Raw genomic sequence first — 25442 nt, forward strand, 5'->3', positions numbered from 1 at the left:
GCTCTGTGCTGACAGCTCAGAGCCTGGAGCCTGCTTCAGATGCTGTGTCCCCCTTTCTCTCTGCCCCTCCCCCGCTCCTGTTCTGTCTCTCAAAAATGAATAAATGTTAAAACTGAAAAAAAAAAATCTCTGCTTACAGGCTTTATTATTTAATTTTCACATTTAGATAGATAATCCATCTGCATTGATTTCTATGCATGGCGCGGGGCAGGGTCATGATGTATATTTTTCCACGTGGATATAAGTGACCCATCATCATTACTGGAAAAAAAACCATTCTTTCCTCACTGCATTGCAACGTCACCTGTATCATAAAAGAGAGGACTATATATGTATAGGTCTGTTTCTGGACACTGTTTTCTGTCGCATTGGTCAATTTGTTCTGATGCCAGTACCATACTGTCTTAACCACTTTAGCTTTTTAACAGATCTTGACATATGGTAATACAAGTTCTCTGAGTTTGCTGTACTTCTTCCAGGCTGCCTTGGCTTTTCTTGGCCTTTTGTAGAGTGATGTTTCACCGTGGAGCTAGTTCAGGGGAAACCAGAACCCAGTAACTAAACAAATGAAGGAGTTTAGGCCCCTGGCTAAGGGAATAACAATACATAAAATAATCATGTTAGGATTTACATGGCTGGGCTCAGTATTAAATTTTATAGACTGACAGATAGTACTTATAGATACTTAAGCATGTTTCGTAGGATACTAATAAAAGTCTTCCAACTTTAATTCCTCTGGCTCCATTCTTGTCCCATATAGATAAGTAATAAAGAGTTATTAAACTTTTAAAAGAGAGGATGAGAAAAGTCAGGTCCCAAAATTTCTTAAAGGAATTTATGAGTTTAGACATAGTGACTTGGGGCACACATTGTAGACAATGCCATGTCTCTTTACTGCACAAGCTCCAGAAGCTTCCATTCCCACAGTCAGTACTAATGTGATGACTTTTTAAAAAAGGGCATAATTCTGTCTACTAGGAGCAAGCTTTCAGGAAACTCAAAAAATTTATGTCCTATTTGCTTTAAAAAGTGTGAACAGCCAAATGAATCAGGGCTTTAAGTGACCAATGTCAATGGGAAAGTAGAAATATTTGCCACAAAGTGAAAAACCCTTTGCCCTGACTGTTACAAAGATTTGGCATTTATACATGGCTATTGTGTAATCATCATATTCCTTATCATCATTTTCCAGAAACTCTGATTCCTCCTCAGTCTAAAAATAGTCACTGTCAGGTTTTCTGAGCTGGATAAGTGATCCAAAAAAAGAAAAAAAAAAAAAAAGGATGAATTTCCATCAGATTCTGCTGAGGCAGAGAAACTACTTAAGTAGGAATAAGTGTCTGCCAGCCTGAGAGAGAATTCCTACTACTCAGGATTCTTAACCTCCAAAGACTAAGAGGAACACTCAGTCAAGAAGGGTGAATGGCTCAACAGCAAGATACAGACAGACTCTCTCTGGCATCCTGTGCTAGATTTGGTTTTATACATACAGTTTAAAAAAAAGTATCCTTTTCACCAGGAACCGGATCTGAAATAAGACAAGTGAATCCCAACCACACAGACATCCTAAAAGCCGATTTACTTGCAAATTGCCAAAAATATACTTAGAGATATTTAAAGCGTCTATATTTCTGGCTGACCTTGGGTTTTTACAGGAGGTAAAGACAGTATTTAAAGAAAGCCATACCGGGCAAATGTACGGATCTAAAGATATGGCTAGAAAAAAGAAGGAAAAACAACTTGACCACCATGCGCTAAAATCACAATGCCCATGTTTTCACTCACATATGGAACTTGATAAACTTAACAGAAGACCATGGGGGAAGGGAAGGGGAAAAAATAGAACAGAAAGGGAGGCAAACCCATAAGAGACCCTTAAATACAGAGAGCAAACTGAAGGTTGATGGGGGAGTGGGGGGAGGGGAAAATGGGTGATGGGCATTGAGGAGGGCGCTTGTTGGGATGAGCACTGGGTGTTGTATGTAAGGAATGTATCATGGGAATCTACGCCTGAAACCAAGAGCACACTGTATACACTGCATGTTAGCTAATTTGACAATAAATTATATTTTAAAAAAAGGTAAAAATAGGACTACCATATGAAAACAAAAACAAAAACAAAAACAAAAAACCACAATGCCTTATCAATGAAGAAGCAAAGGAAGTTGACCAGGGCATCAACAATGCAAAGGCACTAAGAGGCCTCCCAGCTTGGGCCAATGGTGACCATTAGATAGGAATGATAAGCACAGAGTCTAGTGTTTTGAATCTGGTAAGTCCCCAATAAATACTTATTTATTAATGATAAATAAACAAAAATCCTAATTAGAAAAGTTTGAGATAGCTGGAAAAGACAGAAAATAAGTTGGATGTCAGATCTAAAAAAGTTTAGGCAGGGTGGAATGATGGATGAATATTATTTAGTAGGGTTATTATATTATTATTTAATAATGATTATGATTTAATAGGATAAATGATGATATGCCTTCCATTTTTACTGTGAGTTGTAGTTTACAAAGTGCTTTCATATATATCATCATGTTCTTTTTGTCACGACAACCCTCTGGGATGGGATGGACATTTTCAATGTTCTCCAGGTAATCCCATTGTGCTTTGAAGGTGAAGGACTCTTGGTTTCGGCTGTGGAGTTGGTTGGCAGGAAGGTGTTTGTTATCAGAGGTGTTCAAATAGAGCTTGGTAGGGAAGGTCCTGAAGGGATTCCGGCATTGGAGAGTACTCTAAGCAGATGATGCTGAGATTTAACCGTGGTGTCTTAATTTAGAGAATATCATCTCCAGGGAGCCTTATATCCCTTCAGAAGTATGTTTTGAACGTCATCTTTTCACTTACACAGTTAGATGGCTTCTCTGGAGGCATCTGTTTCTTGACCAGAGAGGGCATTCAAAAGTGACAAATAGCCTTCTATGTCACTCTAAGATATACTACTCTTAGGAGAAAGTGGGGGTATCTGCCTGGCTCAGTCAGAGGAGTGTGTGACTTTTGATCTCAGGGTAATGAGTTCAAGCCCCGTGTCGGACGTAGAGATTACTTAAAATAAATAAACCTTACAAAATAAAGAAGAAATTGGAACCACTCCTGAAATACATCAAAAGATGAAAGTAGAAAACTTCCCTAAACCCGTACACACAGCAGAAAGAAGAGCCAAGTAATTCTGTGGGGAACTTGAGAATCTATGGAATCCAAGTACATTTTGCACATGATTATAGAATTAAAGAAGGCGAGAGCCTTTGCCAAAGGGCAAGAGCTAGCAAACTGTTCCATTTTAAATCCTTCATTATGGAACCCTGACTTAGATGATGGCGCTATAATATCACTCATGATCTCTTCACTAGGTTAAGAAGTGGACACAGACCCTACTTTGGGACTATACTTGTGTTCCTTTTCCTGAACTATCTATTTCTTTCTTGTCTTTGGAAACCAGCTAGATCCTAACACTTCTGTTTCTTATGGAAATGTGAGCTGTAGATGCAGTGCTCAGGAATCTGGGAAGATGTCTCTGGGCACACACGAGATATTAAGAGACCAAAGAAAAAACAGGTAAAAGGGTTCCTGGATTCCGATGCCTCACTCCCTTAGTCTGAGTAGCTTTACCATAATTCATATCAATAAAAATGCCTGAAGGATTAAACACTAGTAGATAATTAATTCACTGTCTCACTTTCTTCCTGTTGTTCAGAACTCTCTTAGGTGCTTGATGTTAAATATTTGATGTTCTGGGATTTTCTCGATTTTTTTTCTCAGTAATGCACCCAGGCCTAAAATGATTATATTTCAAATCATAAGATTTCACTTTTATTTTTAAACATTCTCTGTAAGACATTTAGTTTTGAAAGAATATGAACTGAGTCTTACATTTCAATTTCAGAATTTTAGGTTTAGAATATACAAAGACATATTTCATTATTTTTTCTGTTGCTTTCAAAGCTTTCATCCATACTTAAAATATATGTTTCTTTTTTTTTTTTAATATTTACTGTTGCAGACATTGGCTATAACGACTGTCAATCTTCTGTGGGCACATAATCAGATCTGTGAAGTCAATCGGGTTTAATCCCAGGTTTACCACAATATTATCTGTGTGATCTTGGGCAGTTAATGTAGTGATGTCTCTTGAAGACAATTCATTTATGAAAAATAAGGATAACAGTGTATGTCACAGGATTGCTATGATAATTAGGATTGATAAAACAGGTAAAGTACTTTGCATATTGCTTGGCAGAAATGAACCACGCAAATTGTTACTTCTCTCCTTCTCTACTTCCTGGGATAAACCCAGGACATGCTGATTTCATCTGTGCTGCTTAATTAACTTCCTATCTGATGTGAAGGATTATTTTCTTTACCTAGCCACAGAAAGATAAAAACTCTTAAGTCAAAAAATTAAGTTATTATGTATGTGTCCCCAGAACTGTGAGTGTTTGCCTACTGTAAGATGCAGTGACGTTGCCATTAAGACAAAGTTTTAACAGAAAGAGAAACGAGGGGCAGGATGGAAAAGGTGGATAGTATTCTAGTATATCATTAATTAGGTAGATTTCCTTTTTATTTATTTATTTATTTATTTATTTTTTAAAAATTTTTTAACGTTTATTTTTTTTTTTTTTTTTTTTTTTTTTTTTTTTTTTTTAATTTTTGGGACAGAGAGAGACAGAGCATGAACGGGGGAGGGGCAGAGAGAGAGGGAGACACAGAATCGGAAACAGGCTCCAGGCTCCGAGCCATCAGCCCAGAGCCCGACGCGGGGCTCGAACTCACGGACCGTGAGATCGTGACCTGGCTGAAGTCGGACGCTTAACCGACTGCGCCACCCAGGCGCCCCTAACGTTTATTTTTGAGAAGAGAGAGAGCATGAGCAGGGGAGGAGAGAGAAAGAGGGAGACACAGAATCTGAAACAGGCTCCAGGCTCCGAGCTGTCAGCACGGAGCCAGAGGTGGGGATTGGACTCACGGACCTTGAGATCATGACCCGAGCGGAAGTCGGACACTTAACTGACTGAGCCACCCAGGCGCCCCTTCCTTTTTTAAAAAAAAATTTAACATTTATTTGTTTTTGAGACACAGAAAGAATGCGAGTAGGGGAGGGGCAGAGAGAGAGGGAGACACAGAATCTGAAACAGCCTCCCCGCTCCGCACTGATAGGCTGATAGCAACGAGCCCGATGTGGGGCTCGAACCCACGAATCGTGACATCATGGCCTGAGCTGAAGTCAGATGCTTAACTGACTGAGCCACCCAGACACCCCTCATTAGTTAGATTTCCATGTACCTTTCCACTTACTTAGCTTTAAGTGCTGTAAATGATTTCAATATTACTCTGCCTGCAATTTCAGATGATCTACCCCGCTATGAATTTAGTTTTATAATCTATAACTAATGAATCCTTATCTTGGACAATGCACTCAAGAAACACTTACACATGGAGCCTCTGAACTGTACAATTATGAAAATTAAGTTAATTTTCATTTTTTCCACAGATGGGATATTTAATAAATCTGCCAAATAGCATCTTCAGCTCGACTGACCACACTAAAACCTACCTTATGCCCCCAAATGCCCTTCTGAGTGGAAGAATTCTGCTAGTAAGGCTGCCAAACTTCTATTGCAATTCTGTTTGTATAGGAAGGCTCCAGTGAAGCAGATTCTGCACGGTAAATGTACCACTCAGCACAAAACTATCTTTCTTCTAAGTTTATTTTTATTTATTTGGGGGGGGGGTGGATGTGGAGGAGGGGCAGAGACAGAGGGAGACAGAATCCCAAGCGGGCTCTGAGCTGCCAACGTAGAGCCTGACGTGGGGCTCGAACTCACTCAGGAACCATGAGCTCATGGGTGAGCCAAAACCAAGAGTGGGATGCTTAACCAACTGAGCCACCTAGGTGCCCCTCTGCAAAATTATCTTTTAAAGAACTCAGCAGAGGCATTCAAGTTATAGAAGTCATCTCTGAGAAGTAAGAGGTCCCAGAGTAGTCCAAAGCATGTCTTTAGCGTGAGACATCGCAGATAGTCTGTAGCAAAATTTCAAAGAGGTGCTATGAAGCAGGCAACCAACATTATGAATGGAAGTGCATAGGGCAAAAAGCCAGTGAGATTTTACATGTGTGCTGCTAAAATACTGCTTGAATATTTCACCCAGTTCTTGTGAATTAATGACAACCATTCCTCCCTCCCTTTGGGGGGGGGAGAGAGAGTATGTGTGTAGCTTAGTAGTTTTTTTTTTTTTTTTTAACCTTTTGATAGCCACAAACTTAAATATGCCAGGATGAAAGTCTCTAATGAACCCAACATGTCAGGTCTCAAAATCTAGCTTGTTCAAGTATATGATGTTTATCTGGAATCACACTTAGGAGTGTCTAAGAATTTTCTCTTTTACCAGTAACCATAATGTTGGTGAAAGGTATGGAATACACCAGAGGTTGGACAACGAGTATGGATGATACAATAGACTTATATTCCCAACTAATAGCAACCGTTATAATTAAGGAGAGACCGAGGATCCTCAAATGACCTCAAATGCAGAATACCAAGTTTTCAACCAGCTAAGACACCATAGCAGGTCAACTCTCAGAAGCTATGGCATTAGGAACTTTGATCATGAAGACTCATCTTTGCTATTCTGTTCAAACAAGGGTCTTCTGAAATTGGAGGGCTGGTCACAGGGTGATAACTGGTCACTTTGTACTCTGATCCCAGTACTTCTCAATCTTCAAAGAACTGGAGAGAAATAATTTGTTGTTTGTACACCAGTACCTCTAATTCGAGGAGGGTCTGGTATAGTCCCTAACAGAGTACTGTTAGATTCTGGCACTATGGTGTTCTGGAATCATTGAAAATAGCTAATGAAAATTTGGGCAAGAAATCAACTGTGGGCATGGGCTATGAGTCACCCCAAATCCTGCCAAGTGGCTCTCCGGGATTTAGGCACCCTGATGCTTTTGTCTGTTACCTGGAGGAAATGCTTCTTTAAGGGAAGGGAAGGAAAGGGAGGATGGTGGTGAGGGAAGGGGAGGGCAGGGAGGTGGAGGGGAGGGGGAAAATGAGGGGGACAAAAGGGAAGGGGAGGAGATGAGAGGGAAGAGAAGAACGAATAAGAATATCAGAATAGGAATATGAATTGGTTACTTAGGACTTTATTGCATCCTTTCCTACTACCTTTGGAGTTCTTCAGAAATGAGTAAACATTTATTCTCAATTTAGTGAAATACAGTAGAGGTACTGTCCTTAAGCTGTTTGCATTTCAGTCATCCAACAAATATTTAATGTGTACTTTTTTTGTGCTTCACACATACATTGGTAAAAAATATATACTGTTCCTGTCCCAGCCCTGTTGGTGCTTACAGCATTGTGGAGACAGCAGGTTGGCTCAGCAACAAATGAGCATTATCGTGGTGATAATTATCATGAACCTTCGGTCAGGATTCCCTGGGTAAGTAAAATGGGGAGACCTAATTTAAACAAGGTGTCAGGAAAGTTCTCTCTGAAGAAGTGACACTGAGGCTGAGACATTAAAGGACATGTACCAAATAGCTGGGTAAAGAATGGGTTTGTTCATGTGCAAGGGATGGAGAATCACTTCTGAAGCAGTGGGAACAGAACTTGCAAAGTCTCTGAGGATGGGAGACTGGTATGGGGGAGGGGCAAAAAAAAAAGCCCAGGGTTTCAAAGAGAAGAGAGCTTCTGGGAGACCATGGAAAGTGGAGATGGGGGGAAGGCTCTGGAACAGAGCATGCAGGGATTCATAGGCACAGCACAGAACTGAACTTGATTGGAATTTAGTGGGGCAACATTGAGGAAGGATGATGTGATGCCATGGGTTCCTCTCTGGGGCTTCTGTGGGAGCACAGATTTGAATGGGAATGGGAGGTGAAGAGAAGACGGGCAAGCCGGGAGGTGACTGGGAGAGAGAGGGCTGCATCTGTGAGTGAGAGGGCAAGGACAGGTGCATGGAAGGCTAACGTGGACCGAGCCGGTGACGGCAGGAAGTGGCAGCTTAGTGTAAGCAGGGTGAGGGAAGATGAAGGATGACCCAGAGCTCTGGTTTGAGAACTGCTCAGAGGGAGGCATCACCACCTGAGATGGGGAAGATGGGAGAACAGACCAAGGGGAAGGTTCAAGTTCAGTTCTCAACATTTAGCTTTAGGAAGTATCCTATAAATGTTGCATTAAGACTGCTCCGGTGGTTAAATTGCTGGAAGCAAAGGTTCTGGAATCAGACATAACAGTTTGAATTCTGGCTCTGTTATATCCTACCCAGGCAAGTTGTTTTCTTTTCTCTGTTTCCTGAAATGGGAATATGCACACACCTACCTCTGAGGGTAAGATCACAGGGAGATAATGTTTATAAAATGCCTTTGCACAGAATAGGCACTTTGTAAATGGCAGTTACTACTACTATAGTTTGCTAATAGCAACATATTATGTTAGCAAAAAGGCTGAATTTTCACTTTGACATTTATAAACTGTGTCATCAAGGCAAATAACGTACCTTAGATTTCTAATTTTTAGAACAGTCGAAATCCTCCCTTTCCTACCTCATTAGGTATATAAAAACAATAATGATAACTCCAACATCATTGATTTAGCCTTGAGCCCAGAGTTGCCACTGATAGATGGAACAGAGTTGCCACTGGTGAGGAACCTGGAATGAAGGATCTTTTTTTCTACCACAGGGAAGAGAAGATTAGGAATATTCAGTGGGTGGCTCCAGGAACTCTGTAAAAAATGGCACCGTGAAGAGAGCAGTGATTTGGGGGAAGACCTTATTTAAGGTCTGTCTCACATGTGTTCCCTGAGAAGGAACAGAAAGTTGCCCAAGATATGCAAATATGAACTACAAAGTTCTTACCGAATATTCTAGAAATGTAACCTTCAACAGTAAACATTACCTGTGTGATGGTCATGAAGCGTATGTTTTGATTTGTTCCCTTAAGGGGCAAATGCATTCACAAGCTTAATGTGAACTGACCTGTTGCTGTAGAAATCATGTAGATCCTTGTACTATGGATCAGAAAGTGTCAGCCTCCCAGGGTCCACATAATTCTTTCAGGCTCTCTCAAAACACATGAGGAAGTGTGGTCTATAGAGGTAATGTACGGATAAGGTAGGATAGTGATTGTGAAGTGTCCCGTAGACTAAAAGTGTTCTAAATACATGAGAAGTTATTTTGAATATTGTTAAATTTAGGGTAAAGACAGGCTTATTTTGAATGAATCCTTGCTTATTTGTTCATTCATTTGCCCAGTCAACCAAGAGATAGTATCTTCCATGTATAGGGCACAGCAGAGGATACATATGGGCATGAAATAGTGCCTGTCCTCGGGGAGTTTCTAATCTCATAGAGGAGCATGGTCACACACAGAGAAAACCACACTACTATACTCGGGGGTAAAGACTATAAAGAGGTGTCTAAAAAAGCCACCACAGGAGTTAAGACGACAGAGGGATTGCTACCAGTTGGATTTGCTAGGTCTAGCTTCAGGAAATAGAAGTCAAGTTGACAGGCTGTAATACGAGAGTGAGAAAGCTCACATAGCAACAATAATAATAATGACAATAATAAAAGCAGATTTTTAAGTTTCTATGCGTGCCAGGAATATGCCAACTGCTTTAAATGTATTGACAACTTTAACCACCACGAACCATAGGCAGGAGCTGCTGTGATGGATTCCCATTTTACAGTTGGGGAAACTGAGACTTAGAAAGGTCACATACCTAGTAAGTTGCAGAGCCAGGAATCCAACCTGGGTCCTGTTAATCACTAAGTCACTATGCTGTACAGGTAGGATGAAAGCCATGAGGAAACACACAAACATGGTAAAACCTCATTCACAAATCATTAGATGTCCAGTGTGGCTGAATGAAGCCCAGGGTTTTCCAGGGATATAACAAAAAACAAACCTAGAAAGGTAGGTTAGGAAAAGCTTGGGTACAGCCTGAGTGTCAGACTAAAGACTTTGGACTTTATTTTATAGCTAACGGGTGGGCAGAGGTCCAAATAAAGATGGTGGTAGTTGTCGGAATAGATGATAACATTGTGAGAGAGTATGTTCGGAGACAGAAAAAGTAAAGAAGTCGAGGGAAGAATTACGGAATGGCTCTTTGCATTTTACTTGTTTTAAAATAAAATAATTCTGCAGGAGGTGGTGTGGTCCGTTTAGCAGTCATTTGCTGTTTCTTGTGAATGACTCCATTAAATGCTACAGGGATTCTGAGCGAGATTAATGCCGTGTAGTACTGCCCTTGCAGAGATCGGGCGAAAACCTGCTGGCTTTTCCATTTCTTATTTTACTCTCAACACAATACCTTCAGGGGATGAGAACCAGATGCTACAGAGGGAGGATGCTGGGTGTTGGTGTATTCTCAAGGATGTCCGTATGAAAAGTTTGATCTCAGTCTGCTTCTGAGAATTCACAGTAGAAAAATTTCCATTTATCTTAAAGTAAACCCGAGGATCCTTACAAAACGGCTCTGACCTCCTGAATTCATGGAGACAGATTCAGGGCAGTTTCTACCATTATAATTGTGGATCATATGGAAAATCCAAGAGGCAGGGGAATACAGTGGGTGCTATCATGTAGAGTAAAGGCACCCTCATGAGTGATAAGACAGTGGGTCTGGGAGCCACATTCAGTATCACAGCTGCAGAAACAAGTAGAAATATAGTTTGTTCCCTTGGTATTATGACTGTTGGGAGTCAACCTGATCCTTTACTACCTATTAGTATATCATAAACAATGCTAAAAATACTAATTTTACTGTATACAAGAACTGAAGTGGATGCTGTTGAACAAGGATAACTAAAATATGGAGAAAAGTGTTAGGAGAGTTTCATGCCTCACAGGGAGCTTGTGGTCTTCTGTTTCTTTGGAAGGTATAGCCTGCAGTTATTCATAATGGTTGACGGAAGATACAAAGATATAAAGAACGATGATTTTTCCCCAGTAAAAGATATTTTGGTATCCTACTTTACTTTTCTTAGTTACTTACTTTACTTTTCCTTGCCCAATTGACAGCAAGGAATTATAGAATTAGTATCCAACCACCGAGAAAAGTAATCTTGATTAGCACTTGGGTAGTACTCTAAAAAATGTCCAAGAACTGACCTCGTGATCGATAAAAGTGCTTACCTGTTACCCTTCTTAAAAGGAAATGCAATTCTGGTCTACCTAATACATGTATGTGACCTTACTGAAACTTACCATGCAAAGAGGTTTCCTCTGACAGAGTTTAGGCAGTTTTTCATTTGTCTAAAATATACTACAATTAAAGGACCAATTTTCCCCTTAAGGGACATGTTTAATTTTAGAAGCATAATATTCAATCTGAAAATGAGGGAATTTTAACCCATTTTCCATTAATTTGTTAATGTCTCAGAATGCCAAGATCAAGATCTTTGCAGATAGTGGCTTCGTAGCAGCAACTTGGCCTTATGCCTATTATGGAAATGCTGGGAAGAAATCTCTCGGAAATGAGATTGCTGGGTTTGTTGTGATTAACAAGGGAAGTGACCAACTTTCCTTTCTATTTTTTATTATTAAAGTTTCTTTCCTTTGCGGGAGAGAGAGAGTGTGCACATGCATGTGTGCATAAGCGAGGGAGGGGCAGAGAGCAAGAGAGAAAGAATCTCAAATGGGCTCTGTGCTACAGAGCCCAACGTGGGGCTCAATCTCACTAACCGTGAGATCATGACCTGAGCTAAAATCAAGAGCTGGAGACTTAATTAATTGAGTCACCTAGGCACTCCCAACTTTCCTTTTTTAGATAGTGGTTTTAACCGTAATCCTTTTAATTCAGTTTGAACTATAGTTAAATATTATTTAAAGCTATTTTTATTTATAGTATTTTGCTTTAGAATTACATCAATGAGAACAGAAGAGGTGATAGTTTTTAAAATCTCTCATGAGGGGCGCCTGGGTGGCTCAGTTGGTTAAGCGCCCAACTTCAGCTCAGGTCATGATCTTGAGGTCTGTGAGTTCGAGCCCCGCGTCGGGCTCTGTGCCGACAGCTCAGAGCCTGGAGCCTGCTTCAGATTCTGTGTCTCCCTCTCTCTCTGACCCTCCCCCGTTCATGCTCTGTCACTCTCTGTATCAAAAATAAATAAACGTTAAAAAAATTTTTTTAAATAAAATCTTTCATGAGAAGTTATCAAATTCAAAGAGACAGAATATTAGAGTTGGAAGAACCTCTGGGATGGTGTGGTCTAGTCCCCTCATGCCACAAGTGAGGAACAGTGGTCCAAAAGATTTAAAAGACCCTTCTGATTCTATCACAATGGATATCACCTAAAATATAGTCAAATGGGCTCTTAACAAAAAGGCAGAGATTAAATTACTACTCTATCTTACTCCTACTCTGATACCTCGCTCATCTCCTCAGTACCTCATATAACAGGAAACTTTTAGAAGGTGTGAATTCCTGAATGATATGCTACAGTATTTTATTTTCTTCCATTAATGTTACTGAGTTAATTAAAAAGGTTAATGAATACCTCTCACGCTAAAACCAGACTATCCGCATCGCTTTAGAGACCCAGAAACTAACTTACTTGGGATGAGCTTTCAAGATACGTATCTACCCCCCAAGCCCAAGGAGAGAATCAGGGTGTAATAAGCATGAGGAAGCCGGCCCAGTAGGGAGCAGAATGGGGAACCGTGGTGGCTCAGATGAGAGGGATCGACAGTGGGCTGAGTTAGGCTGAGCATCTCGGCTCCCATCTCTACCAGTCTGCCAAACTCTTCACATCACCCCCAGGAGTCATCAAATACCTGTTTGGGGAAATGCGAGGTTAGACAGACAAGGATGTGGACCACTTAGGACAGAAACTGCTGGTAGGGACCTTTTTTCTGCGAGCCTGCCCAATCCTGTCTTGGAGCTACGCTGGCTGAACAGAAAGGTCACGCAGTGCAGAGCAAGGATCACAAACCCAAATGCCTGTGGGGAGCAGACTTGCTGCAAGGGGTGGGTGTCAGGGAAATAATTTGGACAAATGGGAGAGAATATCCCTTATCCAAAGAGACAGCCTGAGACTCAGCTTAAGCCCGTGGTTCCATATGGGCAGGCCAACCTAGTGCTGTTAAACTGTTAAGGGCAGTCGGATATTTAGATTTACTTTAAATGAGAAATTCTTATTTCTAAATGTTCAAAACCAATTCTAACTTTTCAAACTCACGGTGCAGACCAAAGGATACATGCTCCATGCCTTCCAGTTTGCTGCTTCTCCTCGAGAGCGTAAAAAATGTGGATTATCGTATGTGGTTGTAGAAAAAAACGGACAAGCCTCCAGTTATGGTGAGAAGACAATGATACGAAGTGCTGTATTATTCAGATTTATCAGACAGAGAGTCTCTAAAATTGATTCAACTTTGGACTAGTTCGCAGGTCCAGTGGCTGCTAGTGTCCCTTGGACCTCTGAGTGGGCAAGGGGTGGTAACAAGACTGCATTTGCACTCATAGGTACCTGCAGCACTCAGTACATGGTGTAAGTGATCACTGTCTTTCCCATTGAGCTTGGAAACTTCAAGCTCCTTCTTACCACAGTGGTTCAGACAACCACCACCTGTTAATCAGAGATGACATTAAAAAAACCCGGAAAGTTACTGATTCTTCCCATTCTAGTTGAACTATAGTTTGGGGATACTGTGTCCGTTTATTTGTACAAGAACATTCAGAGAAAGGTGATATAATGTAACAGCATAAAACAGAATCTCAAAGGTACTCATTCATGCAAAACATGTTGAGAATTACTTCAAAGTAGGCACCGATGTTGGTCTAGCCGATGACCTCTCCACAGGTGTTTCGATCTCTAAGTGCTGGCATTTCTCTTCTAATCTGTTCCTGTCTCTCTTTGATTTTGTGGTAGACGGAATCTCTGAAACCATGGTGTCCCTCTCCCATCATGTGCTAATCCCCAGACCCTCTGAATGAGATAATGTATCACTCCCATGACTGTGTTGTATCGTTCCACCCAGGCGACCTTAAAAAGAGAGATTATCTGGGTAAGCCTCACGTGATCAAATGAGTCCTTAAAAGTGCAGAACTTTCTCTGACTGTTGGTAGAAGGAGAAGTCAGGGATTTAAAATGTGAGGGATAGCCAACACTACATTGCTGGCTGTAGATGGAGGAGGCCATGTGAGAAGGAATGTGGGCATCTCTAAGGGCAAGAAACAGTTCCCAGCTGGAAACAGGGACCTCAGATCTGCAGCGTCAAAGAACTGGCCAATAATGTGAATAAGCTTGGAAGTGGATTCTTTCCCAGAGCCTTTAGATAAAACCTTAGCTCAGGTGACACATTGACTTGGGCCTTGAGAGATGCTAAGCAAAGAATCCAGAAGAGCTCTCCTGGACTTAGGACTTCTAGAACTGTGAGGTGATAAATGGGTGTAGTTTGAAGTCACTAGTTTGTGATATTTTGCTCCCTAGGAAGAGTTAATACTAATATTTTGCTACACAGCAATAGCTAATACTGATATAGTACTAAACTCCAATGGCAACATCTACCTGAAGATGGTAGAACAAACTAGATGGAATTTTACATCCTCTTCCAGGCTTCTGTTTGTCAGAATCTCAGGACATTCCCAAAAGGCAACCAAGCAGTTTATTGGAATGTTATGGATTAGCTGAAATCTACCAATTTTGGCATTTCTTTTCCAGACAGTAGTTAGGGTCAATTTGTAACATATATAAATACAATAGGGCTTGCATATATAATGTACAAAGACCTCATATAAATCTATAATGATACGGTTGCCTAACGGAAAAAAAAATGGACCGAAAGACTTGAACAAACATATTGCAACGGAGAATATCCAGATGACAAATAATGAAAAGGTGCCCAGCATCCTTATTCATCTGGAAATACACACTAAAGCCACAAAAAGCTAACACTAGACACTCTCAGAATGGTTAAAATGAAACAGATCGATGATACCAAGTGCTGGTGAGGGTGGGAAGGAAGCAAAACAGTCAGCAGGAATGCAAATCGGTACCACCACTTGGAAAAACTGTTTGGCACTATCTACTAAAGCTGAGCATGCATGTAACATGTGGCCTGGCGATTCCACTCCTAGGCATAACCTAATAGAAATGCATATATATGTTTACTACAAGACATACACCAGGATGTTCACAGTAGCATTATTTGTAAGAGCCTCACACTGCAAAATATATAAACTATCATCAATGGGAAAGGCTAAATTGTGATCGATTGGTATAATGGAATGCTATAATAACAAAAAGAATGAATTACTGCTGCAGGTAACGGTAGGAGTGGATCTCACAACACACTGTTGGACAAGAGAAGCCCAGTACCAAAGAAACAGGCTACGTGGGTCCATTTATAAACAGTTCCAAAATCAGGAAAACACATTTATGGTTTAGTCAGTCAAGATGGGGGTTACACTGTGGAAAGCGATGGGGTAGCGATTGGGTGGAGACATTGGGGTTTTGGCGATAATGGTTCTGTTCTATTTCTTGACCTGGGTGGGGAATATGCAAGTGGCATTTCAATAATGTGTACAAATAAGATTTCAGCACTTTCCTACTTGCATCTTGTACTATAATGTAAAAATGAATTTTATTTTTTTTAATTAAAAAATTTTTTAATGTTTTTTATTTATTTTTAAGACAGAGAGAGACAGAGCATGAACCGGGGGTGGGGGGGTGGGGGGTGCAGAGAGAGAGGGAGACACAGAATCGGAAGCAGACTCCAGGCCCTGAGCTGTCAGCACAGAGCCTGATGGAGGGCTCGAACTCTCGGAGTGTGAGATCATGACCTGAGCCGAAGTCGGACACTCAACCGACTGAGCCACCCAGGCGCCCCTAAAAGTGAATTTTAAAACCCCTCTGTTATAATCTAGTAATATAAAATAAAAAATATACCTTTTTTAATTTAAGGTAACTTTCTCCTCACCCATTTCTTTTGTGTCCATAAACATCTGTTAAGTGGCTCTAGTTTGAATACATAAAAGAGAACTAGATGACTAGGAACAAGAGTATTCTGCAAAAAATCATTTTTTAGATCAAAAGGAGAAGTTTTAAGGAGATCTGCCTTTTATCTTAGAAAAATAATATTCCAAGTAAATGGCTGTTGCCATTTGAAAATTAGACTTTTTTTAAGTGGAAAACTTTCTGGTCTTCCATTTATGAAATTTTCTGTGAAGGGGAGGTTATGCTGGTGACCCATAAAGAAGCATGTGTGTCATAAATACTTCTAGGAGCCCTTCTAGAAGTATTTATGACACACATGAAAAATTCCCTTGAAAAATTCGATGGAAAAAATTTCCAGTACATTGAGATCGTCTAGAAGAAATTTATTAGAGAACACAGATAGTGGCCAATTTACTCTTGGAACCTGTGACTGAGAAGTCACTGGTGGAAGGTGTTACATCTTGATCTTGATATTCCGAAAAAATGAAATGCAAAGCATGGCCAAGATACAGTTGTGATGACACCAATAAACCTATACTCCTTAAAAAAATATATTTATTTATTTATTTATTTATTTATTTATTTATTTATTTATTTATTTATGAGAGAAATGGAGAGAGAGATAGAGAGTGGGCAGGGGAGGGGCAGAGAGAGACAGGAAGACAGAATCCCAAGCAGGCTCTGCACTGTCAGCGCAGAGCCCCATGCGGGGTTTGAACTCATGAACTGTGAGATAATGACCTGAGCTAAAATCAAGAGTCGGATGCTTAAGCAACTGGGCCACCCAGGTGCCACACAAACCTATACTTTTGACTGCAAAGGAGTTAGTCATCTTTTCCGAAGACTCATAACACTCAAATCAGTATCTGTTAAAACAATTACTTGAAAATTACTAAGGGTTGAATAGAAGTAAGGACTATCCACACATCTGGGCAAAGATAGAATAGGCATGGGCATTTCAAAGGAAAGGGTAACATTTTTTTCAGCATTCTTGGTTTTGCATGCTGGCTCAGTCCAGATAAATGAAAGGAAATATTTGAAGCTGAGCAGAGAAATAGTTAAGAGAAGAGTCAGAGCATTACAGGAGCACAGAAAAACACCATAGGTAGATGAAGAGGTTTTGTGATTTAAAGATTCATAATGGGCACTAAGGAGGGCACCTGCTGGGATGAGCACTGGGTGCTGTATGGAAACCAATTTGACAATAAATTTCATAATTATAAAAACATAAAGATCGTGATGTCATTCTGAAATGTAAGATGATATCATGAAGTAACTTCATCTTAAACCTACCACATAAACATTGATGTTTTGCTATATTCTATACACATCCACTTCATGATGATCAGTCATAAAAACAGCTCATCTATAGGTGACTGCATTGTTCAATCCACAATTATCATTAAGAGCCTCCTGTGTATATCTGGAGACTTCATGTGAGAGGCAATAGAAATAAGCAAAAAAGATGACTCAATTACTGTCCCCAAGGAGTCTATGGAACCTAAAGGCACAACAGGAAAACTCACAGATAACTTAGGCAAGACAAAATGTAAATGCCCTCCAGAGTTGCCAAGGGAGCGCCAGTGGGGTTCAAAAGGAAGAGAAAATGAGAGACTGACTGAACCAAAGAAGAGTAGGATCAGGGAAGGAGGTGGATTTGACTTGGGCATATATGCATAGAAGGGAGGGAGGGAGGGAGAGAGTATATTTTTGAAAGGTCTATGCATGAGGATAGTAAATATTAGGGATGACAGTGGAAAATTTCACTGTATTTCACAGTTTTTGAGAAACATTTTAGTTGTCTTTCCATCTTTATTTGCAACTACAATAATGTGCTGTTTACATTTGACATCTACTAAGTGACTATGATTACTGTTTCTTGGTGAGAAAGCTTATTTAAATTACACTACAGTGAGCCTTGTTTAATATAACCGACAAGAAATCCATATTGACTGATGGCTTTCCACAGCTCTTTCCATGGAAGAAAGAGGAAAGTTATAAAATAACTAATATTAGAGGATCTTGTAATTTTTTAAAACTCTGGAATAAATTATAAATCAGTACAGATTTAGCATAATCTCTAAACCTTTTGACTCTGTGGCACTGGTGTAAAGATTGATGTTCAGAACAATGCCCTCTATCTTGGGGGACTGTTTCCATGTGCTCTATCAAGGACTCAAGTATCTTTAATTTAATATACGTTCTAGGAAACATACTTTAGAAATATTTTCAGCAAAGTTCTAAGCAAAATAAGTATTTCAGTGAATTTTAGGAAATAAAACAATCCAGAACACGTTATCACTCAAATATCACTTTCTACCAATGACTTAGTATTGTCACAGAATGAAGATTCAGCTCCTTCTTCATCCAGGGTAATAATGGGTGATGTGAGGTTCATTTTAGGGAAGTGGGGCATGGAAACAGTCAACTTTAATTTCCTGGTATTCAATAATGGGTCAGTTTAGTTATGGTAAGCACTTTATATATATTCACTCAGTCTTTCCATCAATCCTTTATAGAAGTGTTATTATCATCCCTATTTTAGAGATAGGAAGGTCGAAGCTTGGAGAGGCTCAATAACTCGTCCAAGGTCAACAGAGAACCAAGACTCGATCAAGTTTTTTTGACTTCAAGAGGCACTACATTTTGCCGAAGTCAGAATGTTCGTTAACATTCTAAATGATTAGTTCATATTTACTATGCACGTATTATGTGCCAAACACTGCATATGTATTAATTCTTTCGCTTCTCACAGCAACTTGTGAGTGTGGTGGTATAATTACCACCATTTACAAAGGAAAAATCTGTCCTCCATGCCTCAACACTCTGCCTCGGTTCTCTGTCTCCATCACTCAATTTATTTTGCAGGTTCCTCTTCACCTTCCTGACTTGTGACTTGTCACTTTTGGAGAGCCCCAGAGCTCAGTCCTCTGTCTCACCCCCCTCAGGTGCCTCATGGTTTTAAGATCCATCTTTGTGCTGTTGAGTTAAAAATTTACATCACCTGCCCTCACTTCTGCAGTGAAATCCAGGCTTAAATACCCAACTGTACACAGGTGGGTATGTCACATGTCACTTGAATGGTAGAGAGACATCTCAAACATAACATACCCCAAACTGAGCTCTTAATTTCCCCCTAAACCTATTCCTCTTACAGTCTTCCTTATCTCAATACATTTTCCTTAAAATTTTAACATAGATTAAATTCAACTTTAATTAATAAAATCTATAGTGTCAACAGCTTTCCTAAATAGACTGCTGACTTTGCTGACATTTATATTTTGAGACTTACTGAAAAATACATCTGATTCCAGGGTTGAGATTTATAGTTGGATGTGTACACATGCGCACACACACACACACACACACAGATATACTTCCTAAGAAATAATTTGTGTACTTTTAAGGGTATATAAGTAATTAAAATCAATATTTATATCTATGATTACAGATGTATACATACTTCTAAGATATAATGTGTCGTAGTTTCAATAGTATATAGATAAATAAAAGTCTTAAATGTAAAGTCAATGCAGCAAGTATGTCCTGCTGGGAAATGAAAAGGTGTCCCACGTGGTTATTCATGGAGACAATATACATTAAGCTTAAGATGGGATATCACTTAACAACCATCAGAATAGTTAGCATGAACCAGACTGGGAATACCAAGTGCTGGTGAGGATGTGAAGCAAGGAAAACTCTCAGATTAGAGGGAATATAACTCCTGCGAGTGGGAATGTAATATTTAACATCAAAATATGTTCTCAAAAGGGCATCTATTGCTTTCATCAACTCAACACCATCTGCTTTGGGGAAGTGCCATTTCTCTGTTTCATTCTGCTGGGGCTGTTCAACATACACTCTGCCTCTCCTGCCAAAGGAGCAAAGAGTGCATTATATCCCCGGACACAGTGATTAGGGTAATGGTCAGCATTTGCTCCAAGCTAAGTCACTGAGAGTCTTTTACAGGAGATCCATTCTCATTTCTTCCTCTGGTATCATAAACTCTCAAGATGATGTAGGCGTGTGGCTGCTGGGGCCATCTTGTCATAACATAAGGAGCGGCTTTCCTAGGCAAGAAGATCGGAGAGACAGAATGTCTATGACATTACTGAACTTATGTTTGAAGCCAGGCTACACCTTGGAGTCCAAGCTTTTGTAGGCTAACATATTCCCTCTTGAAGCTAGTCTACATTGGGTTTCTGCTATTTGTACTTGATGCTGTCCTTGTATACGGTTGAGCTATTATTGCTCATCATTTTCCCAGGCTGTGTTGCATAAGAGCTCATTTTATTCCTGTTGAGAAAGAAGAGCTCCAAAAGTTGCAAAAGAAAAAGTATTACAAGAAAAAAGGAAAATGTGTTTTTTGCTATAGAAAGTATCAGTTCATATTTGATGAATAATTCTAATTGAAAGTATCTCATATTCTAGGACACCATTTGTACTTCTCTCTCCTCCAATTGTCATCATCAATTATTTGAGCTTATATGGGGTGCCTGGGTGGCTCCGTCGGTTGGGTGTCCGACTTCAGCTCAGGTCATGATCTCATGACTCGTGAATTCAAGCCCCGCGTTGGGCTCTGTGCTGACAGCTCACAGCCTGGAGCCTGCTTTGGATTCTGTGTCTCCCTCTCTCTCTGCTCCTTCCCCGCTCACACTCTGTCTCTGTCTCTCTCAAAAATAAATAAATGTTAAAAAAATAAAAAAAAATTATTTGAGCTTATGGTACCTAATCCTATCTTAACCCAAATTAGGAAAACAGGAATGGAAAAAAGCAAGACACACAAACAGAGAAAAAGGAGGATGGCTATAGGGAATACTAGAAAAAAAGCTGAGTAGGACACAGTTAGAATAGAGTAGTACTCATAGCGAGAAATGGAGAGCAGAATATCAAAGAATTGGGTGGCTGGAAGGGAAAGGAGGAAGAATGGAAGACAGACAGTGAGGAACAGAGTGAGAGAGAAAAAGTTGAGAAACAGTAAGCAAGTCCCCATTTGACAAATGAGGTAACTAAGGCACAGGGAAATAAGAGACATGGTCCACCTTAATAGCTAGAAATCAGTAGAGTGAGAACAGGACCCAAATCACCTAACTCCAAATCTAACTTAAAACCTATATAACCAAAGAGAAAGAAAAAGAAAAGAGGGTGGGAGAGAATACAAGAGAAGGGTAGAGGAGGGTGGGAAGTTCATTCATTTTCGAACTTTCCATGTCAAGAGCATACCGTACTGCTTATTCCGCTAAGAACTCCTTAAATCTCATACTTAAAATTTTTTTTAGAAACCTCATACCTTTTAAAACATTTCAGGCCAATAGACATATTAATATTTTTTAAGCAACACTGTTCTACATGAATCACACAGGGTGGGAAATAAAGGAGAAAGGAGTTTGCAGTTAATAGAGTAAGCCTCTTTTCTCTGCTACATTTCACCAGCACAAAACTTACTGGTAAAATCAGGTCAAATAATCATGTCTGACAATTGTTAAGAAGTGTATATAACATGATTTAGTTTCAATTTCAAGTTCCAATTCATTATTTCATAATTTTTCTGCCTTTGTCAACATTACACAAAACTGGGCTCTCTCTTAACATTTAAAAGCCAGATGAGGATACCTTCCAAGTTTCACCATAGTTGTAAGGGCAGAAATATAATTAATTTCTATTGTAATCATTATTGGAAGAAAGAATACTACACCACGTTTTGCTAGATATGTCTCCTAAGGCAAGGGAAACAAAGCAGAAATAAACTATTGGGACTATGTCAAAATAAAAAGCATTTGCACAGCAAAAGAAACCATCAACAAAACAAAAAGGTTACCTATTAAATGTAAGAGGATTTGCAGATGATATGTCTGATAAAGGTTTAATATCCCAAATATATAAAGGAAGAACTTCTATAACTCAACACCAAAAAAACAAATAATCCAATTAAAAATGGGCAGAAGAATTAAACAGACATTTTCCTACAGAAGATATTCAAATGGCAAACAGAGATATGAAAAGATTCTGGACACCACTAAACACCAAGGAAATGCAAATCAAAACCACAATGAGGTATCACCTTATACCTTCCAGAATGGCTAAAAAAAAATTAAAAAGACAAGAAATGGGGAGCCTGGGTGGCTCAATCAGTTGAACGTCCGACTTCAGCTCAGGTCATGATCTCACAGCTTGTGAGTTCGAGCCCCGTGTCAGGCTCTATGCTGACAGCTCAGAGCCCGGAGCCTGCTTCAGATTCTGTGTCTCCCTCTCTCTCTGCCCCTAACACACTCGCATTCTGTCTCTGTGTCTCTCAAAAATAAATAAATATTTTTAAAAAAAGACAAAAAATAACAAGTGTTGGTGAGGATGTGGAAGAAAAGGAACCCTCGTGCACTGTTGGTAGGGATGTGAATTGGTGCTTCAGTATGGAGTTTCTTCAAAAAATTAAAAATAGCAAATACCATATGGTCCAATAATTCCACCACTGGGTATTTACCCAAAGAAAACCAAAACACTGACTCAAAAAGATATATGCACCTTATGTTTATCGCAGCATTATTTATAATAGGTAAGATATGGAAGCAACCGAAGTGTCCACTGATAGATGAATAGATAAGGAAGATGTGATGTATACACATATTATGCAGCCATAGAAAAGGACAAGATAGTGCCATTTCAGACAAAATGGATGGACCTAGAGGGTATTATGCTAAGTGAAATAAATCAGACTGAGAAAGACGACTACCATACGATTTCACTCATATGTGGAACTGGAAAAAATCCAAATAAGTGAATAAACAAACAAAAAGCAGACTCAGACGTTTAAACACAGGGAACAAACTGATGGCTGCCACAGGGGAAAAGCGTGGGGGAACGGGCAAAATGGGTGAAAGGGAGTGGGAGACACAGGTTTCCCGTTATGGAATGAGTAAATCATGGAAATGAAAGGTACAGCAAAGGGAATACAGTCAAAGGTATTGTAATGGTGTTGCATGGTGACAGATGGTAGTTATACTTGTGGTGAACATGGCAACACACACACACTTGTCGAATCACTATGTTGTACACCTGAAACAAATGTAACATCGTGGGTCAACTACATTAAAAGAAAAAAAAAAAGGATACTGTACTCAACTTCTCGTTTTATTTTAAAAAAAAAATTTTTTTTAACGTTTTTATTTATTTTTGAGACAGAGAGAGACACAGCATGAACGGGGGGAGGGTCAGAGAGAGAGGGAGACACAGAATCGGAAGCAGGCTCCAGGCTCTGAGCTGTCAGCTCAGAGCCTGACACGGGGCTCGAACTCACAGACCGCGAGATCATGACCTGAGCCGAAGTCGGACGCTCAACCGACTGAGCCACCCAGGCGCCCCTCAACTTCTCATTTTAACCACTGATACTATATGGTCCCCTTCCTCTCTTTATTCCTAAATCTTAGGATACAATGATTGGTCATTTCCATTCATTCTGATTCGCTGGCCTCATGCTGTGAAGTTACAAGAAGGAAAGAAATCTCCTATTTTTCTCAGTCTCCGTGTAGTAAAAGAAAAAGTACCAGCCCTTTAGTTAATAATACTATTCTTGCGATTTGGAGGGGAAAATACTTTGCTGCCAAAGTATAATCCACATAGAACTGACTGCCAGGTGAAACGTTCTGATGGAATGAGACCTTATTATAGAAGCTATTGACACAAGAACTCTAAATCGCTGAAAAGCACCACTCACCTCTTCCTGAACCCAACAGAGTAATGATGGAGTATTGATGAAATTCTGTCTGCCGCAGGAGGACAGCACAGTTCATTCTTAACCCAGAGTGGTTTATCAGGGATGCACAATGACATGACCCAGAGCTTAGTGAGCACAACCTCAGGACTCCGACATACCCATCACTGAGACGTCATATTCTATCAGCAGCGTTGCTTCTTGTCCACACTGTTTAAGAATACTCATGGCTTCGGCATGCGTGGTTCCAAGAAGCCGAATTCCATCCACACTGAGCAACCTGTCGCCAGGTTTGATGGTGCCCTCTCTGAAGGGAGAACACAGAAACAGTCTTCATTAATGTAACATAATGGGGTTAGCATTAAGAGTCGCTCAGCCAAGGGGCACCTGGGTGGCTCAGTCGGTTGAGCGTCCGACTTCGGCTCGGGTCATGATCTCACGGTTCGTGAGTTCAAGCCCCGCGTCGGGCTCTGTGCTGATGGCTCAGAGCCTGGAGCCTGTTTCGCATTCTGTGTCTCCCTCTCTCTCTGACCCTCCCCCGTTCATGCTCTGTCTCTCTCTGTCTCAAAAATAAAAAACGTTAAAAAAAAAAAAAATTAAAAAAAAAAAAAAAAAAAAGAGTCGCTCAGCCAAAGCAGGTATTTCACACCTTCCCCCATCCATCCTATTTGCGCTTCGTCTTACGCATCAAGTGTGATAGTAAGGGACTAAAGAGGTGGCTCTGAACAGAAAATTGCTGCAATATGCAAGTCAGTAATAAGGAAATAACTGCCCAATAGTCGATCACCAAGTTACCCCCAGTTAATTCTTGGGGTGCAAAAATACTAAAGGCACATTTTCCCTTTTCTAGGTTCTTGTCTAAATACCTAAAATTGATTTATTAGAGCCCAGAAAATAGCATTTACCTATTTTTTCCAAAGCCAGGTGAGCAGAAAAGCCTGCTGATTCCATTCCATTTATTATCAGTGAACCCAAGCAGGACTGGGAGCACTGGTGAAAAATTTCCCTAGTCTAGAAATTTCCCTATTGATTTATAAGGCCATTTTGGCAATCATTAAATTGATTCAGTCTCATATTCCTTGGAAGAGACAGGGAAATACTATTCTTTCTGCTGTGACCATAGACACTCAAGGCACTGGAAGAAGATGCCTGAGGACATTGGAGACTCCACTAAAATATAGCCAGGAGGCTTCCAGATTATAACCCTCCTGCCTCAGGGAGGGTCATGATACGAGAAATCAAACTGGGGTGGGCGGATTACAAGTTGAGGATTTGGAAAGGATAAGAGTGATCTCTTAAATATCCTTCGCCTAGATAATTCTCTAAGAACTTTGACTCTAAATTTTTATCTTAAACTTTTAGATTCCATTTCATCCTAAGTTAATTTGATAATATGTTGCTCAGAAACTAGTAGCTTGCTTCTGACATTTTTGTTAACCCCAAGGTAAATGTTAATAAGGAAATATTCTCATTTACTGCAGGAAGAATAATTCACAAGAGAAGCAGGAGAGGGGAAAAAAGGCAAGATTTCTGTGCAAATTCTGACTTTGTGTTGTCCTCTGCAAAGGCAAACATACTATGGTGCAGGTGAGAAATCAGTATCTTCATATTCTCTTATTTTATATTAAACACAAACTTTTTAGAAAAGTGAGCTAACAGTATGGATTTTGAAGGAGAATGAACCTGAATTCCTAGCCTGGCTCTTCCGTGTACTAGCTGGTAAGTCATGTACCCACACGGGGCCTCAGTTTTATCACTGTAAGTGTGGCTAAAAAGTACTTAGTAGGCAGTTGTG

The 25442-nt window shown here is 40.0% G+C and overlaps 1 protein-coding gene across 11 annotated transcripts in view; it reads right to left on the bottom strand.

Moving 5' to 3' along the window:
• The window catches only part of GRIP1 (glutamate receptor interacting protein 1), a 682479-nt gene that overhangs the window by 110430 nt on the left and 546607 nt on the right, over positions 1-25442 (bottom strand). For all 11 annotated transcript variants that reach the window (XM_042947102.1, XM_042947098.1, XM_042947099.1 and 8 more), the window contains one exon: positions 23809-23954. In XM_042947102.1, the coding sequence (XP_042803036.1) occupies positions 23809-23954 (146 nt within the window). The remainder of the gene's footprint in view (positions 1-23808; positions 23955-25442) is intronic.

Source organism: Panthera leo, chromosome B4, assembly GCF_018350215.1.
Source record: "Panthera leo isolate Ple1 chromosome B4, P.leo_Ple1_pat1.1, whole genome shotgun sequence".
NCBI classification, from domain to species: domain Eukaryota; kingdom Metazoa; phylum Chordata; class Mammalia; order Carnivora; family Felidae; genus Panthera; species Panthera leo.